Here is a 10,547-nt window from a genome sequence, read left to right on the forward strand (position 1 = left end):
TGAATTAATTTAGGTATTTACATAAGCCAATATCAAAACACACTCCCACCCAACCACATAATTCATTGACACTAAAAAGAATAATAAACACCAAAGAAAAATATAAATAAAAAGATGACAAGTCAAAAATATTTTTTTTTCCCACACAGCTTTTTATTTAGGATTTTAACAAGTTCTTTTAAACAGATTATTAATAATATTCATATTTTTAAGTGCAGTTTTGTGAAATTCAGTCGGTTGGCTAAAAACGTCACATTTGCAATTTAAAATCATATGAAAATATTATTTTCCAGCTCTTTGAAGTTGGGAAAAGGTGTATTCATCAAATGTTAATGCAAGTTATAGAGAGCACAGAGTGGGAGATCTGTTACAGAACATGGAAATACAATTTAGTCTGTTCCTATATTGTTTAGTTAGTTTTAAAACCAGATTTAATTTTAGTTGTGCCATTTAGTGGTAGTATTATAATGTTACTAATGTTGGCACAGCTGAAGAAACTTTCAGACACATCCCACTGTAATAATGAAATATGGCATACCCTGTTGCAAAGGGAAGTCTAACAGCTTAAGAATAACAGAGAAAATGGCCTAATACAGTCATGTGTTCTATATCGTAACACTAATGATGCCAAGTGTTGTGCGCTATGTAGCTTTAATCCAAAAGGCTCCAAAGTGTTAGTGGCAAATCTTATCTTCACAGCCTTACATTCTGCATTAGACTGAAATTAAAATCTATTTGCTATGGTGGTAAAACCTCTGCCCTGACTGGCTGTGAGAAAGGTAGGTGTGGCGAGGACTTGGTTGAGAAGAGCTTTGAAATGTAGCCTGTACAACAAAAGGAGAAACAAAACAGAATGTCAATTTCCTTATACAGATCTTCATCAAACACTAAATCATGGTTTCTACATGGTTTAAACAATATCCTATACCAAAAAAAAGCACTGCTTCACTGAAATTTCTGGTGGTGTAAAATTTATTCTGAAGCAATATTTTATCTGTTCTACTAGCTTTTACATTCATCTGCATATTTTTATACTAACCTCAGGTTGTTATTTACCTTTACAAAAGCCATTTTTTAAACCTTATTAAAATGTATGCATCATATGTCATGTCAAATTCTTACAATTGATCAATAGATTAAATTTACATTAAGGCTCTACACCAAACAAATTAAATAATTTACATTGCACAATTACAACTGCAAGGAATGATGTTATGAGATTAAGGTTTTAAATACAATAATGAATATTCAAATTAGAAATGCTGGAGGGGGGGGGGGTACATACTTTTAAACATAGAAAATGCGGCAGTAGGTGGTGGTGTCAAATCACATAATGAGTGAGTCATTGAGTCATTCAGTTACCTGACTTGTTCAAAACACTGAATCATTCAATAATAAAACACCGCTGCCTGCTTGGAGATTGCGCAATACTTCTGCTGTGATCTCGGTTTGGACGTTGGAACTATTTTAGTTGGTGAAATGTCTGTTATGTTGAATGCATTTAAAATAAGAACAATCATTTTTCTGTTTCGATGCTTCACTGGTTATTTTTTGTCGCTTAAGTTTTAATCAGGCAATTTGTCCTGAAACATTTGTCCTTTGAAACTTTTATCTAGCTAGGAGGCTGAACAGCTAACTGTAGCATGCAGTAACTACACAGAGCCATTGTTCACTGACAACCTGCGCAAAAACAAGATCATATTTTACGCAGCTTATGGGGTCAGAAATCTGAAATCATTTGAAATACTATACACACACACACACACACACACACACACACACACACACATTACCATTCAAAATTTGAGGTTGGAAAGATTTATTTTTTTTACTTGTTTTTTTAAAAAGAAGTCTTTCATGCTAGCCAAAGCTGCATTTATTTGATCAAAAATACAGTAATGCTTTGAAATATAATAATGAAAAATTACCGTTTTCTACTTTAATATAATTTATTCTTCTGATGGAAAAGCTTAATTTTCAGCAGCCATCACAGCCAAACAGTCGGGCTGCTTAGTATTTCTGTAGAAACTGTGATCTTATATAACATACATATGTTATACATTATGTGATATACACACAAATGTTTCCAGGATTCTTTAATGAATATAAAGTCCAAAAAAACAGTATTTATATATTAAGGAAATGTACATACATGCTATATATAAAAAGGTATACTTGGTTTGGACAGAACTCACCGCATGTGCTTGTTGTGAGGGCGTTCCATGTGTGAACGCACCTGGAGAAGCTGGTCTTGGTGGATGAGCATACGGCAAGCCAGACTGTCCAAAAAAAATAATAATAAAAAAAATAAGACATCAATCCCCAAAACATAACAAGTAATCATGCTATTTAAGGCTAAAAATCAATTAATTGCAAATTAATGCAGCAGGAAGACTAAGTTAATACAGATTTGATTAATTGGCTTGGCTCTGACCTTGCCAGGAGGGATCTGGACAGCAATAGAAGCAGTAGGCAGCAAACCTGCAGCGCTTACATGCAGAGCCTGTGGATGCATGGGCCTCAATGGACTCTGAAAACACAAATATGGTAATGTTTACACAAACATATGGATCCAGTGACACTCTGCGCTCAGCTGTCCTTTCTTTGTTCCCAGTCTACATCCTGACCAGCCCTACTTACAGAGTCTGTGAAGCCCGACTGCTGGTTAGCATGCTCCAACTGTTTCTGCAGGGGAATCCCAGCGCTGGGGATATAACCTGGAATGAAAGTAGTAATACAGAAGGATTGTGAAGGTGTCTGCAAAAAGACGAAGGGGAAAACAATTATGGGGGGCAGGCCCTGTTAAAAAGCTTACTGAGCTGCCTTGCCTTCAATCTGATCACAAAATACAAACAATAAAAGTTCTGCTCTTTCATGTGGTGTGAGATCACTATATTCAGTTCAAGAGGCACGTGAATCAATCATCTATTTTTTCTATAGGTTCCAGCACAAGATAGACATGAATGAATATAAGTAGACATGTTGAAAAGAAAAAAAAAACAGGGCCAAAATTAAATGAACGTCTCTTGAAGGCTGGAAGTGCGATCCAATGCAGTGTGCATGAAGCACAGACTTTTTTTAAAGCCACAGAAAGACAGACATTTTGCTGAAAATTTAAACAGCCTAGGATGAACTCATTATGTACATTAACAATAATTTGGGATAAACATAATGGAATTTAATGGAAAAGATGAGAGTGGTGCTCCGTGGCACGGCAGCATTTTGAACAGCACTGAGTCGCAGCTGGGATCCGTGGACAGTCGCTGGTGGTGCCGCTGAGTGTGTACACTCACACAAATCAATGTGTTCGAATTTTAAAACTGTGGTGTAGCGCTTCTCATCCAGTGAGTGAGATGACTAAGACTGGATTAGCCTCTTGTTTCAAAGGTGCAATTGTCAAAGATGACTTTTAGAAGAAGACACCGCAAGCTACACTGGTAGTTTGTTCTTTATCACTGACGAGGGAAGGGGAGAGGGCCTAGGTTCAAGAGTCAAGGTTCACTACTGACAAAGACACATTACACACACCTGGCTGAGAGGTGAAGTGACTGTGGACCGCATAACCTTGCTGTTGATGGGGCAAGTACTGCATGGTCTGGAATGCTGATGCACCTGGAAACAGAAAAACAACACACCACAAATGTACACCCTGTTCAAGAATACAACAAGAAAATGAACATAAGAACCTTTTGAGTCTTACAAGCAAACAATAACACATATCCACATCTAATCATAAGAACTGAGGGACAGTACAAACAAGGTACCTCTAAGTTGTGAACCACTGGCATAATTGGCTGGCACCGGCTGACTGGAGGCAAAAGGTGATGTATGCTGCGACTGGGTGACTCCATAGGGGCTATGACTCGGCTGGGCTCCAGAGTACTGGCCATGCTCTGTTCCAGCTGCACTGAATCCTGGCTGAGACTGGAAATGACGCGTCTGAAAAGGTGGCAAGCAACCAATATTTTTTTAATGTACAAGCACACACACACACCAAAAAATATCCAATCTGTGAGTGGTAGTTGAACTGGGTGTCCCTCATTGTAAAAAAAAGTTTTGTTCGTTTCAGGTATAAACAGATTGATTTACATTAAAATATCACACTCACAGGAATGACTGGAGACTGGAAGAGCTGTTTACTGCGTTCCCCAAGAAGAGCACCAGGACGCCCATGACTAGACTGCCCTGCTATGTGAAAACAAGTGGTGGAGCAAAATGAAGTCATTATTGAAGGGCAACTCTAGTAGAGTCTAAATGACAGTTACAGCTTTATACTTCTTTGACAGACCACTGAAGAAGCCAAATAGCGGTCACCTTGCATGCTGAGAAGGTGCGGCCCACTGTGGATGGCCATGTTTGGCTGGTATGTTGCCGAGGTCAGAGTTGTCATGTCACTGTTAATATATTAAACATGATAAACTGATTAGCAAACATGTCATTTTCAAAATCTGACAGCTTTGGATAATAATCCCCCCTCCCCCTTTTGGGTGAAGTCGCAGTATTTAATTTTGGAATCTTTTGTAATATTATATATAATATTTTCTGTGCATCACTGCTGAATAAAAGCATTTAAAGAAAAAAAAAACTACTGAATAGTGGGGTGTGTGTATATTATATATATTATACACAAAGCCATTGTTCTCTGACAAGATAGGCGTAATCAATTAATCTGTGATTATGAACGTGATATTGGCTAATTTTCAGTGAACTTTGGCTCTGTGAAGTGAATGACGCTCAATCTGAAAGCAGGTGATGGTGATTTACTACTAATCACAGCAGCAGCTTTACTGACAATCGTATGTGATAAATTGCACAGCCCTACTAGACGATCTGTACAGACCAGATCCCACAGTTCGGCACACATGTGATTCGCGGAATAACTGTTAACCATCACAGAGTGGAAGTTTATCATTTGCATGTGTTTTGTCTTGACACTTTACACATGAAAGCAAATTTTATCTATTCAAGTGGAAGAGAGAGACCTCGAATCGGAACTCACGCATTGTTTTCTGTGCACAGATCCAAAGCACTCGCACACACACACACACACAGAGAGGATGCAATTCAGACGAGAACACCAAATTGATTCCTCTTTCACATCTCTTTTTGCTTGAACGAACACATACACACAAAGCTGTTAAAATACCCATTTTAGCAAGTATTCAGGTAAACACGTCTGCTGTGTCTTAAGGGACTGTAAACAACTGAGAAAGAAGTCGGATGTGTATCAGTATTAGGTCCATGCATTTGGTCTTAAAGAGACAGCAACCCATAAATAGCTGCTTCTGTCTGCTAATCAAACAACACCACAGTTTTAACAAAGCTTCCTCTGTATTTAAGTTGTGCAGTGAGCACTATTGTGTTATTTTACACTTATTTTTCTGCACCTGAATACTACTGTTACTGGCTTTATTTGTAACTGTGTTATGTTGTATGCATCAATGCTTGTAATTTGTGTAATTGTTATGGTTTTGTTACTGACTTTTATTAGTTAAGCGGGAAGTTTTTGCAGTGGTATAGAAGTACTTAAACTAAGCTTTTAGTAATAAGTATTAATAAACGAAAAACAAACTTTTTTTTAGCTGATGTGAAAAATGATCTGATCTGACACTCAAAATCCATAAAATGATCAGAACCGTGAGTTTTGTGATCCATTGCACTACTAGTTAAATCTATTTGTGACCGGTTCATTAGGTAGTCAAATATAGCTCCATAGAACTGTGAAGGACTTATATCTAGGGTATAACTATATCAAGTAGATATTCATTTTACTTGTAGACAGTGCTGGCAGTATTTTTTTTTTTTTATCTGTTTTATTTTTGTGCTGTTGTTTTGAAAATCTAATAAAAAGAAGAAAAAAAAAGAGAGCAGGTTTTGGGTATCAGACAACGGTGCTGATTAGACAAATTGGATAGTATCAGGTCTCTAGGGATGGATAAACTTATGCTTGGAGACTTAATTTTTCCATCTGACCATGTCAGGTTTCTTTTCCATACCTCTGTTCCTTCCGACGTCTTTTCTCCTCCTCATGTAGGACTTTCTTCAGCTGCAGAAAAAGCTGGTGCTTCTCCTCTTGAAGACCCTGCAGCTTCACTCCCATCTTCATAATCTAAAGAGAGAGAAATATAGGGCTGGTCAGGAGTCCTGAGACATAATCTTACATCACTTGTAAATAATCCAAGTATTAGAATGAAGCAATTATACAGATGCACCTGCTCTTTTGTTTCCTCTAAGGACATTCTCTCCTCCATCTCTTTCTTCCTCTTCCTCTCTTCTTCTTCTTTTAGTTTCTGCTCCATCATTTTGTCCACCTCTTCCTCCTCTGAGAAAAACAATTGATAACTGATCACAAAGTGCACACAATCAACAACCCTATAATTCAAACAAAGCAACGGAGAGCAACATGAGCATGGACATTTTTTTATTTAATGTAGTAAAAAATAATAAACAGTGGATCCCTGGACTCACCTTGTCTCTTCCGCTCCCTCTCTCTCATAATGTGCTTATGTAAGGCACGTGCCATAGCATTGGACAGTTTGGGCCTCTCCAGAAGAGCCGGCATGATAGTAGGGATCGGTGGTGCCAGCTGTAGTCAAGATGTTAGGAAAATATGTTACAACAAAGATCACCATCTACATGTTTAGTCTCTAATGAGTCCGCTGAGATTGAATATAGATTTTAGTGGACTTTTACCACAACTAACATCAGAATAGTCAGTGAGAAACAATTCAAGTCTCGAAATCATTTAACCTTGTAGAATGGCAATGTTAAAAACATTACTGGACCAATAACATTCTTAGTATTGCTGTACAGCACAATTTAGACATTTGACAGGTTCAGAATGACACACCACAAACACAAACTAAAGCAGCTGTCAAAAAGTTGACGAGCCTTGCTAACGTTGTTTAAACCAACTTACCATATCAATTCTAAAAACCAAAGACTACGAGTTAGAGCAAAATATTATTTAGAAGAAAGAGATGTGGTAATCTGAGAAGCAATACAAAGCAACGTTAGCTCTATGAGGACTTCACAAGCTAGCTGACTATGCCTGCAGTAACCAAATTGCTTCGTCAGTTGATTCAGTTAATCTGTTCAAGAAAAATCATCTTTCATACGCATGAATTAATAAAACAAAGTAATTTCAGTAATTTCTATCTGCAGTAAGTTGCATTAACACCCGACCATTAGGCTAGCAGGCTAACGGCTCAAGTGACAGTTTAGTCAGCTAGCTTGCAAAATCTGCGAACTAAATAAAACTCTTGCAGTGACATTCATGGAATCTTCATGTAACGCACTTTTGTCCGTTTCTGAGATTAAAAGAACGCTGAGCTTGTCTGAAGGCTTTCCTTAAGGAAAAATGAACAAGCGTATCAGTAATCAACCAAAATGAAAACGACAGGAAACCCAGTATGACGCACTTCCGCTGTTGTCGTACCTTGATGACGACACGTGTCAATGAGCCCAAAAATGATTCGCTTTTTCCACATATGACAAGTATTATAAGGAATATCATTAAAATAGTCTACTATTATCTAAATAAAAGGTCTATTAGTTAAATTTAGCCTAAGTAAATGTAAATATGTGCCTGTTTTTAAATTGGAAGGCAAAAGTTCAGCGACGCCTAAAACAATACTGAGTTCGAAAAATAAGAAAGCTGTTAAATGCGCTACTATTTGTAAACATTTTAGTGTTTTACTCAAACTTTATTTCTATCTTTTGAGTTTATTTTTCTGTTTTTATACCCCCGACAAATATGTAAATCTTACTTCAGATATTAATTATAAGCATTATTATGAAATTAAACATGCTCAAAATTAAAATATACTTTAACCCATTGTTGTACCCCAAACAATTGTCTAAATCTTATCTATCTATGTCATCAAAAGTTTATTTATTTCTCTAATTCCATTCAAAAGTGAAACATGTATATTATATTAATTCATTACACACAGACTGGTATATTTCAAATGTTTATTTCTTTTAATTTTGATGATTATAACTGATAACTAAGGAAAATCCCGAATTCATTATCTCAGAAAATTAGAATATTGTGAAATGATTCAATATTGAAGACACCTGGTGCCACACTCTAATCAGCTTATTAACTCAAAACTCCTGCAAAGGCCTTTAAATGGTCTCTCAGTCTAGTTCGGTGGGCTACACAATCATGGTTAAGACTGCTGACTTGACCAAAAGATGACCATTCACACCTTGCACAAGGAGGGCAAGACATAAAAGGTCATTGCAAAAGAGGCTGGCTGTTCACAGAGCTCTGCATCCAAGCACATTAATAGAGAGGCGAAGAGAAGGAAAAGATGTGGTAGAGAAAAAGTGTACAAGCAATAGGGATAACCACGCCCTGGAGAGGATTGTGAAACAAAACCCATTCAAAAATGTGGGGGAGATTCACAAAGAGTGGACTGCAGCTGTAGTCACTGCTTCAAGAACCACTACGCAGAGACGTATGCATGACATGGGTTTCAGCTGTCACATTCCTTGTGTCAAGTCACTTTTGAACAACAGACAGCGTCAGAAGCGTCTCACTTCAAAAAGGACTGAACTGCTGCTGAGTGGTCCAAAGTTATGCTCTCAGATGAATGTAAATTTTGCATTTCCTTTAGAAATCAGGGTCCCAGAGTCTGGAGGAAGAGAAGAGAGGCACACAATCCATGTTGCTTGAGGTCCAGTGTAAAGTTTCCACAGTCAGTGATGGTTTGGGTTGCCATGTCATCTGCTGGTGTTGGTCCACTGTGTTTTCTGAGATCAACACAGCCTTATACCGGGAAGTTTTAGAGCACTTTGTAGCAGAAATGAGTCAAATCAGACAAATCAAAGAGTCTATCAGAGCTGTGTGCACTGAAACATGAGCTGAATTCCTCAGGAAGTCATAAATCAGTTCTAGTGCCACAGAAACGAAGCAAGATAACCAACCAACCAACTTGTTCACACAACAGCTTTCAACATTAACACCAATAGAACAATTATTAACAATTTTAATTCGAAGAAGAGATTGTCAAATTTATTGTTCTTGATTGAAATGCAACGCTGGACATCACATGTAAACCCAGGAGATCAAGTTAAATACTTGCATTGACTTCCCCCCCCAGCCAGTGAAACCAGACTGAAATTCCTAAGGGGGAAGGGCTTTGAACCTTTGTCTTCACAGAAAAGTCCTTTGCCAGAGAATGGCAAAGAAACCCTTTTTATACATTATATATGGACCAGAATGAACTCAAAAAAGACTTATGAATGAATCATTCCATTGCTTAACTCCATATTCATTTATGTGTAACCCACACATTTGACTATCATGTATAATCACTTATTGTGTATGTCTTTTGATAACTATAGGATACCTAGTCATGTCTAGTATTCAAATAATCGCATTTTCTTGCTTGATATTGTCCTGACAATCATTTATTTGTAAAATATATCATAATCATGTTATAGGAATCATGTCCAAAATTAGACCCTGTGAGGCAAGAACCACATGCTTGGTAAGATAAACAAATGATTTATGATACCCAAGACTCAAGAACATATCTGATTGGTCAAGGCAACATTTGAGGGGTGGCCAACAGGAAGTTTTAAATACTTTGGACACGATGTAATTTTGCTTTTTAGTCATGCCTTGCTTTTAGTCTCCCTGCTGCTATTAGCCATGTCGGCTTTTAGTCGGCTTTTAGTTCTAGTCTAGCTGCTGCTATCAGTCATGCCTGCTCTTAGCTTTTAGCTTGTAGCTTTGCTACCTAGCTTTAGCTATAAGCATCTAGCCATGCGGTTAGTCGTCATTGTTCTTTGAGCGCGGTTCCAGCGTGCCTGCCTACTGCTGCTACTATGAGAAGGAACACAACCTAGTCTCGTCAAACTTTATTTCTTTTCTTTTCCGTTTGAGAGTTTCGTGTTCTGAGTTAAGTTTTGTAACGTCGAGTCTCCAACGCCTGACCTCGGATGCCCGTTCAACTTCGACCAGCGCACACGACTCTGCACTGTCAGCCAACGCCCAACAACCACGGGCTTCCCAAGACGTCACTTCACTACTGAACTTCCAGCCAATCAGCGACACCGGGATACCCCTTTCAACGGGAGTCCCTTTCACAGGAAACTAAGGCAACGTATCCCCAGATATTTGTTGTACTGGTGTATCTAATATAATTTTAGTCACATTGAGGAACTCAATGCAAAGGCTAATTACGTGATTGATGGTTGTTCATGTCTATGCAATTTAACGTATTGCTGTAAACTTGGGATTACATATTTCCATTCTCTTAAACTCATCTTTCCCTAACTTTCGACCTTCCTGCAACTTGTGTGAATGTGTGTGTGCGTGCGTTTATGTGTTAGATTAGTTTACATGTCTTAGATTTATCTAATAAAGCCTTATTCATATTGAAAAGAGAAGTATCTTGTGTTTTGTGCTTACAAGTTAATGTCTTAAACTGCCGATCTTGTTACTGTGCTAATTGATAGTGTTTTCACTATAGTTTGGATATTAGTATCCAGCGCAGATTTGATGTTAAACGGCTCGTTCACTGAATCGCAGG

General features: G+C 37.8%; 1 protein-coding gene across 5 annotated transcripts; it reads right to left on the reverse strand.

Annotated features, from left to right (window-relative positions):
- Positions 1 to 131: 131 nt before the first annotated feature.
- On the reverse strand, positions 132 to 7,450 carry LOC113091321 (G protein pathway suppressor 2-like). 5 transcript variants are annotated; one of them, XM_026256758.1, is made up of 13 exons: positions 7,299 to 7,423; positions 6,920 to 6,943; positions 6,469 to 6,586; positions 6,213 to 6,322; positions 5,997 to 6,109; positions 4,315 to 4,394; positions 4,109 to 4,188; positions 3,765 to 3,939; positions 3,529 to 3,612; positions 2,641 to 2,717; positions 2,435 to 2,530; positions 2,196 to 2,279; positions 132 to 824 (listed from the first exon to the last, which is right to left on the reverse strand). In XM_026256758.1, the coding sequence occupies exons 2-13, from the start codon at positions 6,920 to 6,922 to the stop codon at positions 732 to 734; spliced, it is 1,113 nt and encodes a 370-aa protein (XP_026112543.1). In that variant the 5' UTR covers positions 6,923 to 6,943; positions 7,299 to 7,423; the 3' UTR covers positions 132 to 731. The 5 variants fall into 5 exon arrangements, with proteins under 5 accessions (XP_026112543.1, XP_026112542.1, XP_026112546.1 ...); XM_026256757.1 differs by having other exon boundaries at positions 6,920 to 6,990; XM_026256761.1 differs by lacking the exon at positions 6,920 to 6,943 and having other exon boundaries at positions 4,109 to 4,185; positions 7,299 to 7,450.
- Positions 7,451 to 10,547: the final 3,097 nt, after the last annotated feature.

The sequence above is a fragment of the Carassius auratus genome, unplaced genomic scaffold (assembly GCF_003368295.1).
Source record: "Carassius auratus strain Wakin unplaced genomic scaffold, ASM336829v1 scaf_tig00214183_4049273_7079891, whole genome shotgun sequence".
In the NCBI taxonomy this organism is placed as follows: Eukaryota; Metazoa; Chordata; class Actinopteri; order Cypriniformes; family Cyprinidae; genus Carassius; species Carassius auratus.

Excerpts from the sequence above, each read along its gene's own strand:
- LOC113091321 (XM_026256758.1), bottom strand. Across the intron at positions 6,323-6,468 it reads GAGGGAGCGGAAGAGACAAG|AGGAGGAAGAGGTGGACAAA; the intron begins GTGAGTCCAGGG and ends TGTTTTTCTCAG. Across the intron at positions 2,531-2,640 it reads AGTCGGGCTTCACAGACTCT|AGTCCATTGAGGCCCATGCA; the intron begins GTAAGTAGGGCT and ends TTGTGTTTTCAG.